Here is an 18,004-nt window from a genome sequence, read left to right on the forward strand (position 1 = left end):
GGCGTGACGACACTTGCCGTTTGCGACCAACACCGTGATAAGGGGAGTACGATTGTTTAGTGAAATGAATCATCCAATTCACTAGATAAATGAATTAGCTTTACACAAACCAAACTGATGGCTGATAAAGCAAGCAATTCATTTTCCACCCCTAAAGCTAACATTTGAAATACAACATCGAATTAAATCCAAAGTACATGAAAAAAACAGGAACACATTTTTTGCATTTTTTATGAGCATGCCGGCAACGAATGTCATTGCTTTTGTGGCGATGCAAATTGTTTGTAAACAAACTACTTCAACGATCTTCGCGCGTACTTACCGAGTGAAATGCTGTATGGTTCGGGGTTTTTCAAAAAGTTCTATTCAATTTTTCTGCAACTTTCCGCGTTCAATTTATCTGCAGCTACACGAATCGTCCAATTGAAACACACACAAATTGTACAAAACGTCGGATCAATAATTGAACCGGTCGCAAGCCACCATATGATTGATTATCGATCCGTTTTGTTGTGTCGCAGTGCGCAACGAAGCCAAAAGCCGGCGGGAAAGAGGAACACACCGAACGGGAAAACACTCACAGAAACAGTTACATTTAACGTAAAATATTTTCATACATCTCACTGGGGTTGTTTAGTGAACATTGCATTAAAATCAAAGCACAAAAGACACGGGAAATGCAACACACATTTTCACGGATTGTTGTTTTCCCATCGACACGAAACCACACAAATGGCGAACGAGCGTTGTTTGACAGCAAATGCCGTTAGCGCATGACAGTTGGTGGTATAGTCGTTTTCACTGACATACCGCGGTTTGTTTATCTTCTGCTTTGGCGCCGGTTCCACGAATATTCGCGTAAATTTTGTTGCGCACTTGGCCGTGGAAAGCTTGGTAGATCGGCAGTTTAGTGAAAAAGATACCATGAGCACCGATTGGCGTGCAAACTATTCCGACGAGGAGGAAGATGAGCAAGACGACGTTTTTGCCGGCCGTTCGGGGCTAATATTGACGGTGGACTGTGCCAGCTACATGTTCGAGCAGGAGGGCGGTGAATCGGAATCTCGGTTCGTGGAAGTGCTGCACATAATCGAGGCCATGATGCGCAACAAAGTGGTTACCAATGAGACGGATTTGGTGAGAATATGGTTCGTCCTAAAAGCGTACCTTTATACTAACCCGTTCCCACTTCCAGGTTGGAGTGGTGTTCTACAACACCAAACACAATCCCGCACCCGAAACGGAGGAGGAACTGCAGCCGGGCTTGGTTGCGCCGCGGCAATGTGCCATCTATCTCCCGCTCGGCGCAACCTCCGTGGAGATGATACGCAAAGTACGGGGAATGCGCGAGTCGGACGACTTGTTTGGCTTCGACGCGAAGTATGGCCACGCGCAAGGCACCAGCCTGTCCAATGTGCTGTGGCTCTGCTCGCGCATGTTTTCGCACTGCGGCTACAAGCTGGCGCAGTCTACGATCGTGCTGTTTACGAGCAACGATCAACCGCACGACTGTAGCAGCAGCGAGTATCAGCAGGCGCTGGTGAAGGCGCGAGATTTGCAGCAGAAGGAAATCTTTGTCGAGCTGGTGCCGATGAGCGGTAGCTTCGAGTGCGGCAAGTTTTACAAAGAGTTCCTGTGCACCGTGCTGGAGGAGGAGCTGGACGAGTTCGAGTGTCCGGTGTACGAGCAGTCGAAGGAACGGCTGCTTCATCGGCTGTTTGTGCGAAGCTATAAAAAGCGCTCGATAGCGGGGATTAAGTGGCATCTTTCGGACGATGTTTCACTGGCGGTGAATGTTTACTCGTTGAGAAGGTATGCTTTATGTTTAGTGAGCTTAAAGAAAGGAAAATAACAATGATGATTCAAACCCCCCTTTCTAGGCGTCCCCGTTACCCCAAGAAAGTACGATTGTTAAGAACTACCAACGAGGTGATCGTATCCAAACGGGTACACGTGTCCAGTACCTTTTCCGATGAGCGCGAGGAGGAAGACACAAAAGTGCTCTTGCCCGGCGAACAAAGGTTTTTATGAAATGTGCAGTTAGGGTAAAGTTTGAACTGATGGCAACAAATCATCCTATATGTTTTCTCCTCAGAAAATCGATCGCTATCGGTGGCGAGAAGGTATCGTTCAAGCCGGAAGAGGTGGCACAAATGAAACAGCTGCTGCCGCCAGGAATACGGCTGCTGGGATTCAAACCGGCATCGGTAATCAAGATGACCAATCATCTTCGCAGCAGCTTGTTCCTGTATCCCAACGAAAGCTACATCAACGGCTCGACTACGCTGTACCGTGCGCTGTACGAAAAGTGTCTCGAGAAGAACCAGGTCGCCATCTGCATGTTGACTATGCGGCGAAAGCAACCATCGAAGTGAGTAAGGTTTTTGTGGTGGGACTTTTTTTTATAGAAGACACTAAGCGTTATTTCATTTTGTGCAGATTGGTAGCGCTGGTGCCGCAAACGGAGTTGGCGCATGATCCGCTGGGCGAAGCGGATCGACATTGTGGTTTCCGCGTGGATTTTATTCCTTTCGCTGGTATGTTAGTGCATGAACCTCCCATTCTGTACATTGAATGTTGATCGCTCTACTTTAGGTGACATTAGAAAGCTTCCCTTCCTGGAGGAGTCAGCCACCGCCCCGGAAGTCACAGACGAGCAGACCGATCTGTTTAAAAAGATGATCAAAAAGGTGAAGTTCAAATTTCATCCCACCCACTTTGAGGATCCGTCGTCGCAAAATCTGTTCATCAACATCGAGTCGCTGGTGTTCGACGTGGAAGATGCCGAACTGTTCGATTCTACGCGACCCGATTGCGACCGGATCGATACCAAGCTGGAACCAATTCTGACCGATATGGAGCGCCTGTTTGGGGAGGTAAGAGCGTAAACGAGGGAGGGGTTGATTGTTTCAAAATTGTCGGGCTTAAATTGATTCTAAATCCGCATTCCGCATTCTTAGGATGTCGAGGAAGCACCGAAACGACGTCGCAATGAGGGAACGGACCATGATGGCGAACCGCGAACGAAAGGCCCGAGGGTCGCACCGGTCAATGATGAAGAGCTGGTAAATCTGCTAAAACAAGGCAAAGTAAGTAAATGTTTTTTACCCATCGGGGGGCGAATGAATTATGCACGTACTAAAGCACAATTTTGTTAAACGTTATGGTAGGTGGGCAGTTTAACCATACCCGTGCTGAAGGATTACCTGCAGAGACAGGGCGTGCGCGGAATATCGCAACTGACAAAATCAGGCCTTGTAGATCAGATTTTAGCTATGCAAGCAGATTAAACATTTAAGCTACCATTGTGGTTTACGGTAAAATAATTATTCAGATGAATTGTATTGAAACTTTCACTTACTCTTTACACATATTGTCATTCACACTCTCTCACTGTACTCGTACTCGTCGTTAACATATCTCGATCTACTTTGCTATACCCCTCTATCTCTCTCTCTCTTAATGTATGGCACCATCGATCGGCCATTCGGATCATTCTTTTTCCCAGCAGTTTCTACCGGCCAACTATCCTCCAACCCCGGCCGCTCGAATGCTCATCGCAGGGATCGTCAGATGTGTGTTACTTTTGATCGTTTTTCTCGTGTAACCAGGGCCGAAAGATGGGCAGCGTGGACGGGTAGTGCGTTTCCGGCTTGTAGATCGTTTCGGCCCACTCGTTCGTGTCGTCACCGTCCGCCGTCTTGAACGGGTACGTGCCGAGCGTGATCGGCAGCTGTAGTTTGATCTGTTTTTCCAACGATTTCGGTTCTATTAAGAACTGCAAATTAGAAAGCAAGTAGTGTTACATTAGTCTTTCACTCAGAACGATGTGTGCGGTGTAAAACAAAACAAAAAGGGATCCTCCCGCCACTTACACAAACGTCGTACTGGATCCGTATTAGATGACAGCCGCGCAGATTGGTCGGTGGCAGCGGCGGCACGTAAAGGGACTCGTTCTGCCATTCGTCCCTGTGACCGGCCCGTATCTTGCCCCGGGCTATCACTGCCAGCTCTCGTTTCTCCGTCTGCATCACCTTATCGCGTGCAAAATACTGTATCGTCTGTAAGCAAAAGGGTTCGTTCGGGATCAGTTGTGTTGCTTATCCAACCCTTTCGCCCACCTACCTCTGTAAGTGCAGCTTTGGTCGATTTGATCGTCACACTGCTCGCATTCGTAACCGTCGCCGTGATCATGATCGACTCGCCCGGCACGTATCCGCCACGATCGAGTATGATTTTACACTTCACGATGCCTCCGCCGACGCAAGCCATCCCGAGATTATGCTCAATGTTGCATTTAAAAGGATCCTAAAAGACGGGAGCCGGGTTTTGAAGTACGTCGAATCAAGGGATGGGAGAAGGTTTCTCGCTTACCGCCAGATAAGGCTGCTCAAGGTTGAGATCGATCGGATTCATCACGATGAACACCTGGTGGTTCTTGTGTATCAGGCCGGACGGTTCGCGCAGCCCGGCCTTGCAGAAGTACTGCACCCAGCCGTACCGCCCGAGAAAGGTCGACGGCAGATCGACGGGCAGGCCGAGCTTGAACGGGAAGCTGTGGATGCCGGGCGACAGGATCGTGGGCCCTTGGTTGTCGGAATCGCCCAGCAGGCGCATCCGGAAGTCGATATAGTTTTCCTTATCGTACGATCGCTCGTGGCGCGTCGAGCGCACGCGCACGACACACTCGCCAACGACATGGAAATGAAGTCCTGCGTAAAGAGCAAAGAAGGAAAGGAACATCAATCAATAATTGTACGTGGAGATGTGTACTATATGTGTGTGCTTCGGCATTGAATTGTATTTATCTGTCCCTTCGAACTCAGCGTTTTTTTTCTGTTGCCGTTTGCTTTATTCATTGGTTGACCTTAAATATGATGTCATCCACGCGATCGCGACTCGCGCTTGTAAAACGTGAGTCTTTCGTTTATGATGGAGATAATGTACTTTTTGAAAACAGAAGGCTGCACGTGTGCACGCTCAAATCCGGTTGTATTTTATGATATTATTTTTCTTCTCCTTAATGACTCACATACATGAGTAACTCGAAATAATATGGAGTCATATTTTTTAGGAATATCGAATCAAATAATTAATGCCATACACAATGATCGACTCGCAATGTACGACCAGCGGTGTTGATCGTTCAAAAGTAAACCAACTACGTCACCGACCGGACCCCCCTCTGAAGTGACTAAAATGGTAGAAAAAACAAAACTGGAAACCATCGCCCAAAACCTTCGGCAGACGATGGGGAGGGCCCATAAAGGCGCAGCAGCAGCACATTATATTACACAAGCGCACACGGCGACGAACCCGCACCCGGGACGGGCACAGAATGGATGGATGGAAGAAGACGACGTTCGAGCCGCGGCCTCGTAGGTTGAAGGTTAGCGCATTGAACGGACGCCATTGTGACGTTGCGACACACAAACATACTCGATTCGATTCGGATTCGGAAACGGCTCCGGTTCACTCACCCAGCACCGGTGTGTCGTCCTGCAGCTCGAGCAGCACCCGCCCGGACAGAAACTGGCCCGGGAAGTACAGCAGCGACGTGTTGTCGAAGAGGATGAGAAATTTCAGCAACTTCCGTGGCATCTTGGCGCCCGCGAGACCCTTGCAGCTGGGGCGGAGGAGTGTGATGTGTCGTCGTGATGTGTACTTTCAGCGCCGCCCAACCGTGGTGTCATTGAGCGGATACGATGATCGATATACACTGCTGGCCGAGCACGGTGGGGTGATGTGATGTGTGGTGCTGCTGCTGCTGCTGCTGCCTGCCTGCACACACATTCACCGTTCGACACAAACCCGCGCAACCCTTCCTCTCTCGAGGGCTCCCTAATCGCTGGCTGGCGCCTGATCGCGAAAATACAGCACACGGGGGGGGGGGGGGGGGGGAGGTTAAAACCACTACACTACACTAACGGTTCCCTAATTCCGAGATGCCATTTGCTACGTGCGAACAGTTAATATCACAGATCCGGGGTGCCCCTATGTTAGTCACACTCTGCACAACACTAATTGCTCGCTCGATCGCTTATGTTACACGCGATCAGTACAGGGACGCACACAAACACACACAAACATGGTACGACTGCAAACGTTCTTGCGTACCACCACACGATATAACTGTGCGATCATAACTTCCTTCTCTGGGCCCTCCCGAGCAAGTACCAGCCACCGAACCCGACCGAATGAACAGACAGCCGTCCCATGCCCACTGGCAAAGGTATCGATCACCCCCTGAGTGTGGTGGTATTGGTAGCAACCTCATTGGTAGCCTGTTTCCACCCTTGTCGGGTACGGTTGTGTTGGTGCTGGAGACGATGAAATGATGTAAACCTTCAACAACGTCATCCCCCACCTCGATGGTTGGCTCCACCACCACCACCAGCTCCTCCTTCCTCCTTCTATTCAAGGGAGTAGGGGGGTAAACTTTATGCTTGATGTTTACGGTTTTCTGTACGTTCGTTCTCTTTCCTGCCGCACTGTGCGGTGGCCCGTACCATTGCCGGCCTGCTTACACCCACCAGGGCGCATCCGCGGTGTGTGTGTGTCGCGCTGCGACGCGTTTTTTGTTGTTGATGATGCGTTTACTCACCTAACAGACGGGCTCACCATAATGTTAGGAGTTGCCGTTTTTGGGAGCTTTTTAAAAGGCTCGTCGCTTGTCAGCTCAGCTCAAGTCTTTTGTGCTCCCGCGTACTTCATGAATGAACTCAAAGTAATTAACGATGAGGAGGGGGGTAGGGGATGGGGAGGAAAATTACATGTTGTTTGGGTTTGCTTGTTGAAAGCATTGAAAAAAAACTTAAACAATTTTGTTAACAAACCGAAGCGATCTATATGGACTTACAACGTTAAAGTATATGTAAGCACAGATAGAAAGAAGTGTATTGAAAAAGGTTCGTGCCTTGCCGACGAGTTGAAGTCTTTTGTGTTCACGGAATTGGCCCGAGGCCGCTGGGTCAGCGCTTTACTCCGCAAATGGAGTATGATTTAAATAACAATAATAATAATAATAAAAAACAAGTTTACCATTCACCCGTTTATCGAAAAAAAATGGCAAAAGTAAAAGCTATTTTATTATCGTTCCATCACATGCGGTGATGGACAAAACATGATTGCAAATGTCACGTTCATCAGTTTTGTTTTACAATGCTGCTTATTTGAACTGCAATGAGAAAGTTTATAAGTAAGAGTTAATTCTGTTGAGATGCATTCTGTTGAGTGTTGCATGGACCAGTAGCAAAATGATCGTCGTGCGCGTTGTTATCATTTGGTGCTGTTTACTTTCTATTGCTTGTGCTCGTCCCGCTTCCGTGCTCAGAACCATCGGCAGACGTAAAGGATCGCTTAAAGGTGTACCGATTAAAATTAAACGACAAACAGACGACCTGCATCGGAGATTGATAGGAATCGATCCACCTCATTACGGGTATGCATGATATATATATATGGTATGGAATACCATTTAATTATTGATCTACACCGTTATACCTCTTCCAGCAGCGAACAGTTCTCTGCCGAACGGCACAGTGACGAGTCGATGCTACAGTTGCAGAAAAAAGCATCCATAGCAGAAATTTTCCGACACCGGCTGATGGCTTGCGGCTTAATAACGACCAAATCTCCCGAGCGCTGGCGTGATCGTTTGATTGCCGAGCTGGACGAGATAGTCACCGAGATAGAGCATCGGTGTGCGCTTTGCAAAACACTGTACGATGAGCCGTCTCGGTACGATGTGCTGAGAAGCTTGATCGATCCGTGTCCAGCCTGCTGTCGGCGGAAAAACAACAAAAAGCAGCTTCTGCTCACACTTCAAAAAGTGTTGGAAAAATCGCTCGACAGTGAACCGGGGCCGAGTGAAAGCAGTGCCGGAGGGGAAGAGGAAAAGGAAGGTCACGATTCACGCATTTGGCCCATTACGGAGATACCGAAGAGTAGGAAGACGCGGAGTACCACCGAAACACCTATGCCACCACTGACGACCCAGTCGATCGTGAGTGATCATGAAGGGGTTCGGGATTTACAAACTGCCGAACAGAACCGTAAGCTAAAGACATCCTGGTGGTCCCACCATCCTACAATACAATCGCAAGGATCACTTTACACGGCGGAAACGACATCAAGCGCAAATGAAACGGACGGCTCGGAGTATGATGGAAGGCACGAACCGCCAGCCGTGCACGTTATCAATGGACAGCCGGTCGATAATGTGCACGATTTTCTGCAGCAATACATGGACCTCGTGTACGGGGGGCTACCGGGCAATGAGCAACGGAAGCAGTTTTTTCTTGACCAGCTGTGCCGAAACGCAACCAACGGCAGGATCGTGCTGCAGTGCCACGATGGCAGCGCCGGGCAGCGGAGAACGCGTTTCACCTCCGAGTCAAGTGCTCAAGCGGCCGAAAAAGTATCAGCTTGGCATGTTAGTGAAGATTCCGACGCCTCAAGTAACGTTCAAAAATCGTTACTTTTTACTACCCCCTCGTTGAATGGTAAATTTGCGTTTTAAAGGACGTTTTGGTTGAGGATTGGCTATTGCTAACGTTACGAAATGTCTTATGTGCTTTCAGTGCTTAAGCCCAAAGTGATGGGATGCCAGTCGTGCTGGACGCTTGGTAGAAAACGGGCCGAATGGGATGGACACTAGTATAGGCTGACCGTACCGTTTCGTATTCAACGGAACAACACAGTTTTTTTTTAAACCAATAGTGGATGTCCATTCGTATATGTAAGCATTACTAATTCGTCCCTTTGTAGGATGTCGGAATGGTCTAATAGACACTGATTAATTACATAATTCTTACTGAGATTAAGGATTGAAATAAATAATTAATTTCAGTGACAGATCGATCGGTGCACGTGTATAAGGAAAATAAAAACCAGTCGCTGTACTCAGCTTATTAGGCGAAAGAAGATACCACAGATTATATGATATAGAGAGCACTGGATCTATTTAGGTGCACCATTTTCAATGGTTGGTACCAACAATTTACTGGTCATGCTTTTTGAGACTAAGAATTTGGGGTCAAAAGTACTTATAACCCAGTTTATTAAGTTAATTTTAAGTCTTAAAATTGCATGCAAAATGAGTGAAACTATCGTCAGGATCGGACCACGGATCACGTTCTTGGCCGCAAAGTTATTGGATTTTTGCGACAAAGAACTATGCGACCAAGAACTTTTTGACCAAGAATTTTGCGACCAAATTTTGCAACATTCTTGGTCGCAAAAATCTTGGTCGCAAAAATCTTGGTCGCAAAAATCTACAGTAATTATTATCGTGCACATTTTGTGTTCCATTTGTTTGATGTTGATTGAAATAAGTTAGAAAACGTTAGAACGTTAAGTTAGAAAACTTAAGCATGCGTCAATTGCACCGGAAATACGATTCCATGTGCAGCATATGAATTACCCCGTTCATAGATATCCAAGTCACGAACCTCGATGTAGACCAAATGCGATGAAACGCATCGCCAGTGTAAACGGCCCTTAAGTGTAAACGTTCATCCTCGTGCGATGTTTAAAAGGTTCACATTTTAATATAATTTCTGAAAGACGCTTCAATTACTCCATTTTCATCAAAAATAAAACCCATTAGTTGAAATCTGTGCGAATAATAGTTTATTTACCAAAATAACTCACATTCAGCTGTCGTTTTGTCAGATCATTGCAATTCATCGCCGTTCAATATTGACGTTCGTGTAGCAGCTGCTACAGCGCTGTCAAAAAGCGGACAGTGCAAAAAAAAACCGGCGCGTTGAGGAGCGTGAAAATAACGTGAACAGCGTCGGCTAAATTTGGGTGTAAATTCTTTAGTTTATCGATAAAATTACACAGGCTACACTAGCACGGAACGCAATACCGAGTGAGCAGCAGAACAGCATGTCGACCGACATCAGTCTAGAGCTGGTGGATGTGTTGCCGTACACGCGCGAACAGTGCACCGCCGCCGATGGCTCGGACACGCAAGGTTTGTGTTTGTGTGTTTGTTGGGGTGGTGCGGCGGCATTCCCGTACGCAAACATTGCTCAATTGATTCCTACATTTTAACATCTTTTTGCTGTGTTGTAGAAACATGTGGCATACTGGAGAGGAGTGCAATCGCTTGGTATGCGCGCGGATCCGTACTGGAAGTGTTTAACATCAGCTCCACCTATAAGGTTATTTCACACAATTTCCATCCATTCACAAGGTAAGCGGAACGCATCTTCTACAGCAGTAGGATGGAATTTCATGAACGTTGGTGGTTCCCGTTGTCCTTTTTAGCAAATCCAAATCATGCACAGTGCAATGTGTGGAGGAAGTGGACGCTTTCGGAGGCAAGCTACTGGCGGTCGGACTGCGACTCGGCATCGAACAATCACAGATAGTGTTTCTGACCGTGCGAGGCGGACGCGAGCTAGGACGGATCGATGTGCAGGAGGATTTGAAGCTGCTGCGCTACATCGATCCCAACTCGTGCTCCAACGGGCTGCTGAGCAAGTATCAGGGTTGCATAGCTGTCGGAACGGAGGATGGGAAAGTCATCCTGGTGGACACGTGCTTGAAGCGAGTAAAAACCGGTAAGCCAGACGCTCTCAAGCTCCTCTCTTGGGCTGTGTGTTTATCGAGCATCTTTCTTCGTAGCTTTCGGGGTGGAAATAGCAATGAACGAACCCGGCAAGCGCCAGTGCCACGTTGAGTTTTCGCGCGCGGACCTAAAGCAGCTAATGCAGAACCAGGAAAAGATCCAGGAGCGCGGGCTGTACTTTGGCCTGCAGCTGAGCCACCCGGAGGAAGCTTCGGTTGAGTGCATTCTGGACATTGTGCCGCTGAAGGTGGCCTGTATCGGGTTCGCCGACGGTACCGTGCTGCTGTGGGATCTGGTCGATCACTCCATCATGCATCGCATCGCCCCACCGACCGGCGACTGTTCCGTAGCGGCACTGAACTACGTGGAGCCGAGCGACGACCCGAAGGCGTGCCTGTATCTGTGGATCTTTTACGAACACGCGGAGGAGGGTGCGTTTGCCTTTCTGCACATGATCATGTGCGAGGAAAAGTACAGCCAGCAGGGCACCTTCGTGTACGACCAGTTTCTGTCCTGCTCGTCGCGGCTCAACCTCACCAGCTACGATCCGGGCAGCGTGCCGCTGAACGTGCAAACCGTCACGAAGAAGGTGTCCCAGGAGGACGAACCGATCACGCTGAGCGTGCTGAGCTGGTTGGGCTCGAACGGCACGACGACGGTGCTGGTGTTCGATCTCAACCAGTGGTACAAGGCGGAGATGCCGTACGAGTGCGACTGGCAGCAGGAGCTAACGCACACGGTTGTGTTTCAGCTGAAGGAGGGCAGCTTTCATGCCCGGCTGAACGAACGATCGTTGATGCTGTTCCGCTCGATACAGCGGCCGGAAGAACATTTCTATCCCAGCTCGTTGGGATTCGGTAAGCTTGGTTTGGGTATTTACGTGAAGAGACGTCCATTAACCGTCGTTTTTTTGCCTCCCGCTTTCTCCCCGATAGATATTCAAAACTTCAACGGAATCAATTGCAGCACGTACCGCTGGATCGGGCTGCAGAACAAGCTGCTGCAGTATCTCGAGCAGGACGGTGCCAATGCCGTCATACAGCCGGCCGCCCTGTACGGGATGCTTTGCCGGGCCGCCCTGCTACCGCAGTTCCACGAACCGATCTCACCCTCGGATGGGATTGTGCGCGAGCAGCGCGAATTTGTGCTCTCGCTAGCGCTCGAGTACAACTGCCACACGTTTCTGCAGAGCTGCATCGATCTGTGGGCCGACGGCAGCCACCTGGGCGCGGAACCCGACCAGGGCGTGTCGCTGTCGACGGTGACGGACTGGATTTGGAACCGATCGAAAGCGCTCAAGTCGGTGGGCAATCGAATGCTCGCCCTGCTTATGACGGAGCAAACCGGGCGCAAGCTGGACTGCCGAACGCAGGACGCTCTGTCGCAATGCACCCGGCAGATGAAACAGCTGGCGGAGCTGTACAAAACGATCATGAAGGACTGTTTGGAGTTTATACCGGAAAATGGTAAGCTTTTGGAGTGGTTGGGTGACAGTTGTTGACAATTGTAGCAAATTTTCACCGTTTTCTCGTCCTCCCACAACAGTTCTCGAACGTCTCACGAAGGAATCGGCCACAATATCGGCCGCCGCCGAATATCAGAACATTCTGCAGTGGCTACTGTACGTTGGCATTTTGCCGGAAGCGAACGAGTTGGACGAGGAGGAGCGTGGTAACGATGGGTCGCAGCTAGTTCCCTACCCGTACACACGGCTCACCGAATTCTATCGCCAGCGGCGGCGCATGCTGGACGACGAGAAGAGTAAAGCCATCCCGGATCTGTCCACCTCCGGCAAGCTGCTGTTCATCGACAACTACCTTGAGCGTGAGTTTGATCTCGAGACGGTTTGGAAAGCGTGGCACGAGGATAGTCCCGCCAACAGTCGCTCGCTCTATCCGCCGAGCTCGCTGCAAAAAGCGTTACGCATACTGCTCATTCCCGAAGCACCACTCGAGCGGAAGCTTGTGCTGCTGCTGTACCTGTTCATGGATGTGATAGCAGCGATCGATGATGATGATGAACGGTTTTGCATCGTCGCCCGTCAGCTGGAGAAATTCCCTCGCGCGTTTAACGTGCCGATCGGGCTGATCGAACGGGTGCGTGCCTTCTGGCATCTCGACCACGGCAACGTGTCGGAAACGGTCAGCGAATTCCTTTCGCCCCTGTCGAATGCGATCGAATTCCCGCAGTGGCATCGGGAGCTGGCGGTGTCGGTTCTGCTGCGCCTGGACGCTCCCCACCTGGCGCTGAAGGTGCTCCGTGCGCCCGGAGCGCCCGTTGCGCCGCAGCTCGAGCTGACCACGCTGGTGCAGAACAATCTGATCCCGGAAGCGTTCAGCCTGCAGCGCCGCACACCGCAACCGGACGGCCGGCAGTTTGTGTGGTTCGTGGAGGCGATTATGATGGCGGGCAAGCCGGCCACCCTGCTGGAGTTTGCGCTGAACGACGAGGAGAAGTATGTGCTGCGGAGCTATCTGCGCGACTGTCCGATGGATGCGAGCGACAGCCTAATGCTGGGCCATCTGCTGCAAAACTTTGAGTTCGTGGAGGCCGTCCAGCTGGTCGATCGGTTGGGCCGCAAGCGCAACGTGGAGGTGCAGAAGGAAATACTGGGCCTGTACCATAATGCGCTCGATCCGATGAGCCAGCAGCTGGCGTACCTTACGTACCAGCATGGCAGCGAGCTGGAACCGAAGCTGGCAATGGGAAGCGATCCGGACAATCCGTCCCCGGCGAGCGCGCTGGAAACGTTGAGCTCGAGCCTGATACGCAACAGGGCCGATTTTCGGGTGCGCGTACTGCATCATTCGATAACGGCTATCAAGGATGCGGCCATCCGGTCGGGCCTGCAGCATGAGCGTCCGTTTCTGGAGAAGCCAAGCCTGGGTGTGTTCCAGTGCCGTCCAACGGTGCGCAGCCTGAACGTGTGCTACCCGGTACGGTTGGACCCGTCCATGAACAAGCGCCGGCAGCGGGACTGGGACGCATCAGAAGAGGATCTTGCCAAGGGCCGGAACCAACCGCAACCGCTGCTGAATGAGGAGGATGGTTTTGGAAATGCCAGGAAGCGGCGTTACCTTGGCCCGGACCGTATGGACACGATCGCCGAAGGTGTCGGGCGCAGGAAGCTAACGAACTTTGACGTTCCCGTGCCGGTTATACCCGAGTTCCGGCCCATGAAGCCGAAGTTCAACTTTACCGCAGCCAGTAGTACGGCACTGGCCGCGGGTATGGAGCGGGCAGCTCGGTCGGATAAATCGACCAGCCATTCGCCGAGCATTTTCCTCACCACGCCACCATTCGCCAGGAAGCAGGAATCGAAGCAGCAGCAGCAACAGAACGGTTCCGAGATGGGCGATCCCGAAGAAGGACACGACGATTCGTACACACCGCCCGGTATCCTGAAGTCGACTCAATCGGTACAGGGTCGAGACAGTTCGCCCCTGTCGCACGATCATCACGGCACGGTCGCGGAAGCGGAAGAGAAAGTACTGCGCTTTGATTTGCCCGCCGGTTCGACCACGTTCGAGGATTCGTGCGTGGTGGAAGACGCACAGCACTCCAATGATGGGGTGATGGAGGTGGCCGCTAGCGACGCTGCTACCACCACTCCCGTCGTACGCCGAGATCTTGATTTGTCGGGCATTTCGAACGATGACTTTTACTCGCCGGAAGTTACAATGGAGCAGCACAGTCTGCAGCAGGTGCTGGCGGCGGGCGGACCCGCTGGACGTCGGTCCATACATAGGTCGCGTTCGGGCACACCGAGTGCGGGTTTGCCGGTGGTAGCGGGCGAAAGTAATATAGCCATCATCATTGAAGATCACATGGAAGATGAGTGTGGTGGTTCGAGCAAGGTGGACGGCGACGAGCAACAGGAGCAGCCGGACGTAGCGATGGAAGTGGACGAGGAAAACAGTCCGTCGAAGGAAAGTGTGTTCGTGATCGATGACAGTGATGCAGAGCAAGGGAATGCTCAGGAAGAGGAGGAGGAGGAACAGCAAGAGCAGAAGGACGATGAAATCGTGATCCTCGACGAAGAATCCAATCACCGTGAGCTGCAAACCGGCTATGAGTGAGTACTGACGGGGTGGAAAGAAGGGTTTTCTAGGTGATCACCTGACATGATCTTCATCTTTCTACAGGAGTCAATGCATCGACACATTCTCTCAGCAACAGCTGCAAGTCGTGCAGGAAGAAGTCGCCGAAGACGTAGAATCGGTTGCTGGCGAGGAGCATTTGGAACAGATGGCGGACCAGAACGACCTGCAGGAAGACGCGTACGACGAAGCGGACGATGAGGAGGTGTCTGAGGAGTCGTCCTACGAGGAGGAAGACGACCTCGACGACGAAGAAGTTAGTGATGACAAGGATGTTGGCGGGCAGGAGGATGAGGACAGTGTGCTGGAGGTGATCGATCTTAGCGATGAGGAAGAGCCAGCCGAAGCGAATCCAGATGAGTTTGTCTTCAGCTCTTCACCATCCTCGTCCTCGTCATCCTCTTCGCAGGGTGGAGATGGCGGTATGCCGCCACCGGGCGCGGTTGTGTCGGGTAATGTGGCGGCCGAGCGCAACGAGAACGAAGGTGGTGACGTCGGGAATGCAGGCGATAGTCCCGGACGGTGGCATTACGGGGAGCTGCATGCCGACTCGAACGTAGAAAATCTGTACGCCGACATCGTGGACATCGAACAAGTGGCGACCGGTCAGGAGCACGAGCAGGAGGAACTGGCGGTCGCGAGTACCAGCCCGGACGATATACAGGTACCGACGACATCGTCCTCCACCCATCGCACCGAAGGCGGGGAAGGTTTAGCCGCATCGGAAGGGCATGGCGACGGTGAGGCGGAATCGTCCGAGGTGGAAGACTTGTCGGTCCAGCAGGCCGAGGAAGCTGGGGATGTGGTGGCAGCACGCGATCTTTCCGTTGCCGGAGGCGAGCAGTGGCCCGACAGTGTGGCCAGTTCGAGCTCGGGCGAACGTGCATCGGCGGCTGCTGTTGCTGCTGCAGCTGCTGTACCAGCCCAGCCGGCACCTGCGGCCAGTGCTGCCGCACCGAACGCAACGGCGACCGCATCGTCTCCTGCAGCGCAAACGCAAGCGGCCACAACGCCGGAGAAAGTGTTCGGGCAGCCGAAGAACGCACACGAGCTGGAGGTGCCGGCGATGAATCTCTCCGTCAAGCCGGACGAAGCGCACGGTTCCAGTCGCAAAAACAGCAAAGGAGAGGAGAACGGTCTGACGGAGGATGCTCGGGCGTTGAATCTGTCCGCTGGGCAGCAGGAATTAGCCGCACAAGGAGCGTTCGATGCGGACGATGGGAATGTGAGCAGCAACCAGGAGGAAGAGCAACAGGACGGGCAACAGAGCGCTGCTGGCGACGGAGAGGACGGTGCAGCTTCCAGTGCGGTGCAGGAAGCACACTCTTCCGATGAAACGAAGCCGGAGCCAATGGAAAGCGACGAGATGGAGGTTGATCTGCGTGTATCGGATGATGAAGCGGCGCCGAAGCCAGCGCCCACTGATGAAGGGGAATCCGTTGACGAAACTAAATCAGAAAAGCAACAAAATGAGCAGTCCGCTGGCGTAGTCGAAGCTTCCAAACCGGTGGCACATAAATCCATCCATCAGGACGATCAGGAAGCGTCCACCTCGACGCCTCGCACGAACGTCAAGACCCGGCTAATGGCCGCGATGGAAAAATCGACCACACTCGTCGAACAGTCCAACACGCCGACGCGTCGCCGTAGCGTTCGTGCCACGTCCGTAGCGCCGGAATCAACGAACACTCCCATTTCTCCACTACTTTCGCGCAGCCGCCGGTTCACCTCCGTGGACAATCTGTCCGGTACGCCGGAACCGACGCTACCGCTCACACCGCGCCGTTCGACGCGCGGTTCGTCCATGGTAAAGGAGCTGTTTGCCGCCGGGCTTACGCCCCAAAAACGGGCACGCCGTACATCGCATGCCTCCAACGATACCGGCGAACATCCCGATTCGCTTGCGAACAGTCCGACCGATTCGGTGGTAGAACCACCGGAACCGTCGGAACGATCGTTTGCTAGCTCGACCGCTAGTAGCACGCGGCGCGCACTGCGCGCTCGAAAATCGACCCTTCCACCGCCGGCCGCAGAATCGGGCACAGCGGGGTCGTCCGATACACAGCCGGCCGATGTTCCACTGCTTGCCGATTACTCCTCTAACCGTCGGCTAACGCGCCACCAGCTGGCAGTGATGGAGAAGTCGATGGAAACGATCGCCAGTGGAGCGGGCACCTCGCGCCGCGTGTCGGTAGATCGTAGAAGTAGCCGGGCTGGTTCGAAGGATACGGCCCGGGAAGCGGCAACCGATGCCGGGGACAGTGAGCCCGAATCGATCGTCTCGAACGTAAGCAATCAGTCGTCGCTGCGGTCGACCCGTTCGCGGGCAAGCCGTGCGACGACGACACGCTCCAAGCGGGGCAGCAGCACGAAACGGCACGATGCGGATGAGGAGCGGCACGCCGATTCCGACTCCGATCAGTCGTTGGTATACGCGAGCAGTCAACGTTCCGCCATGGGGTTGGAACCGATTTCCGAGGAAGGTGAGTTTGGTGGTGCAACAGTGAAAGGATTCTTTTTGTTTAACTTTATATGACCTTCAATTATCATTCCAGGTGAATCGAATACTACGCTCACCGCACGCAAGCGTCGCGGACGACCACCGAAGAGCGCGAAGTAGTTACCCCCCGGATTGCTTGCAAGGAAGCAACCGCTAGCAATGCCGTTCTAGCAGGAGAGATATAGCGGAGTAGCTGCGGAGGTCCGTTTGTCGGTGTATAGGGTTATGTATAAAATTGTTGAGTGTCCACACCACCGTTGGGCGGGCTTCATCTTTTGTTGCAATTAGAATAAATGTGTTTCATTTTCATACTCGTACTTTTTTACGTCTTTGGCAATGAATTGGACGATTTGCATCATACACGTGACATGATCGCGCACTGATCGTTCGTTCGTGATCACACTCATATGCTTGCTTCTTCTTTGGCTCAACAACCGTTGTCGGTCAAGGCCTGTCGCCTATGATGTTATGTACCTCTACTGCTGGGGCTTAGCTTTCTTTGACGTATTGATTTTACACATAGCAGGATAGTCATCTGAGCTGTACGGCGTACCAAGGTGAAGGCTGGCAAGATACGATGGCTGGGGCACGTCATGAGGATGTCGGACTCATGCCCTACCAAGAAGGTGTTCGTCAGCGATCCCCAGATCGGCATAAGGCGCAGGGGAGCACAGCGAACTCGATATGGCTAGATCAACCTGTTGAAGATCGGGTGTCTACATGAATGTGAGGCTGCAGCCAGGGACCGAGCATCCTGGAGAATTATTGTTTACCGAGCCATGTCACATCGACGTACTCTTTTGTGAGCAGGCCAACAAGAGA

At 51.9% G+C, this 18,004-nt stretch overlaps 4 protein-coding genes across 6 annotated transcripts; 3 read left to right on the forward strand and 1 right to left on the reverse strand.

The window, feature by feature from the left end:
• The first annotated feature begins 784 nt into the window (after window positions 1–784).
• LOC1273271 (X-ray repair cross-complementing protein 6) lies at window positions 785–5,902 on the forward strand. 2 transcript variants are annotated; one of them, XM_312232.6, is made up of 8 exons: window positions 785–1,137; window positions 1,196–1,812; window positions 1,881–2,021; window positions 2,096–2,371; window positions 2,440–2,537; window positions 2,596–2,876; window positions 2,961–3,089; window positions 3,171–3,350. In XM_312232.6, exons 1-8 carry the CDS (start codon window positions 925–927, stop codon window positions 3,288–3,290), a joined length of 1,875 nt encoding a protein of 624 aa, XP_312232.6. In that variant the 5' UTR covers window positions 785–924; the 3' UTR covers window positions 3,291–3,350. The 2 variants fall into 2 exon arrangements, with proteins under 2 accessions (XP_312232.6, XP_061497472.1); XM_061641488.1 differs by lacking the exon at window positions 3,171–3,350 and adding an exon at window positions 5,075–5,902 and having other exon boundaries at window positions 806–1,137.
• LOC1273270 (arrestin domain-containing protein 4) lies at window positions 3,306–5,615 on the reverse strand. The gene is made up of 5 exons (XM_312231.5): window positions 5,481–5,615; window positions 4,375–4,712; window positions 4,126–4,308; window positions 3,876–4,061; window positions 3,306–3,778 (listed from the first exon to the last, which is right to left on the reverse strand). Exons 1-5 carry the CDS (start codon window positions 5,599–5,601, stop codon window positions 3,581–3,583), a joined length of 1,026 nt encoding a protein of 341 aa, XP_312231.1. The 5' UTR covers window positions 5,602–5,615; the 3' UTR covers window positions 3,306–3,580.
• A 268-nt stretch (window positions 5,903–6,170) lies between the features above and the next one.
• On the forward strand, window positions 6,171–9,982 carry LOC133391093 (uncharacterized). Of its 2 annotated transcripts, none has more exons than XM_061641490.1 (3): window positions 6,171–7,441; window positions 7,513–8,504; window positions 8,583–9,982. In XM_061641490.1, exons 1-3 carry the CDS (start codon window positions 7,257–7,259, stop codon window positions 8,657–8,659), a joined length of 1,254 nt encoding a protein of 417 aa, XP_061497474.1. In that variant the 5' UTR covers window positions 6,171–7,256; the 3' UTR covers window positions 8,660–9,982. The 2 variants fall into 2 exon arrangements, with proteins under 2 accessions (XP_061497474.1, XP_061497475.1); XM_061641491.1 differs by having other exon boundaries at window positions 7,516–8,504.
• On the forward strand, window positions 9,847–17,499 carry LOC5667750 (uncharacterized). The gene is made up of 8 exons (XM_001688316.3): window positions 9,847–9,982; window positions 10,084–10,204; window positions 10,279–10,574; window positions 10,639–11,439; window positions 11,518–12,048; window positions 12,128–14,657; window positions 14,728–17,165; window positions 17,238–17,499. Exons 1-8 carry the CDS (start codon window positions 9,895–9,897, stop codon window positions 17,300–17,302), a joined length of 6,870 nt encoding a protein of 2,289 aa, XP_001688368.3. The 5' UTR covers window positions 9,847–9,894; the 3' UTR covers window positions 17,303–17,499.
• Window positions 17,500–18,004: the final 505 nt, after the last annotated feature.

This window comes from Anopheles gambiae, chromosome 2 (genome assembly GCF_943734735.2).
Source record: "Anopheles gambiae chromosome 2, idAnoGambNW_F1_1, whole genome shotgun sequence".
Taxonomy (NCBI): domain Eukaryota; kingdom Metazoa; phylum Arthropoda; class Insecta; order Diptera; family Culicidae; genus Anopheles; species Anopheles gambiae.

What these genes read in the sequence shown, in the direction of transcription:
- LOC1273271 (XM_312232.6), top strand. Translation starts at nt 925, where the DNA reads ATGAGCACCGATTGGCGTGCAAACTATTCCGACGAGGAGGAAGATGAG. An exon ending in TGGAGCGCCTGTTTGGGGAG is followed by an intron (nt 2,877 to 2,960) that starts GTAAGAGCGTAA and finishes CCGCATTCTTAG; the next exon opens with GATGTCGAGGAAGCACCGAA. An exon ending in ATCTGCTAAAACAAGGCAAA is followed by an intron (nt 3,090 to 3,170) that starts GTAAGTAAATGT and finishes ACGTTATGGTAG; the next exon opens with GTGGGCAGTTTAACCATACC.
- LOC133391093 (XM_061641490.1), top strand. Translation starts at nt 7,257, where the DNA reads ATGATCGTCGTGCGCGTTGTTATCATTTGGTGCTGTTTACTTTCTATT. An exon ending in ATCGATCCACCTCATTACGG is followed by an intron (nt 7,442 to 7,512) that starts GTATGCATGATA and finishes TACCTCTTCCAG; the next exon opens with CAGCGAACAGTTCTCTGCCG. An exon ending in TACTACCCCCTCGTTGAATG is followed by an intron (nt 8,505 to 8,582) that starts GTAAATTTGCGT and finishes ATGTGCTTTCAG; the next exon opens with TGCTTAAGCCCAAAGTGATG.
- LOC5667750 (XM_001688316.3), top strand. Translation starts at nt 9,895, where the DNA reads ATGTCGACCGACATCAGTCTAGAGCTGGTGGATGTGTTGCCGTACACG. An exon ending in AATTTCCATCCATTCACAAG is followed by an intron (nt 10,205 to 10,278) that starts GTAAGCGGAACG and finishes TGTCCTTTTTAG; the next exon opens with CAAATCCAAATCATGCACAG. An exon ending in GGAACCGATTTCCGAGGAAG is followed by an intron (nt 17,166 to 17,237) that starts GTGAGTTTGGTG and finishes TTATCATTCCAG; the next exon opens with GTGAATCGAATACTACGCTC.
- LOC1273270 (XM_312231.5), bottom strand. Translation starts at nt 5,601, where the DNA reads ATGCCACGGAAGTTGCTGAAATTTCTCATCCTCTTCGACAACACGTCG. An exon ending in GGACGACACACCGGTGCTGG is followed by an intron (nt 4,713 to 5,480) that starts GTGAGTGAACCG and finishes CTCTTTACGCAG; the next exon opens with GACTTCATTTCCATGTCGTT. An exon ending in TTGAGCAGCCTTATCTGGCG is followed by an intron (nt 4,309 to 4,374) that starts GTAAGCGAGAAA and finishes CCCGTCTTTTAG; the next exon opens with GATCCTTTTAAATGCAACAT.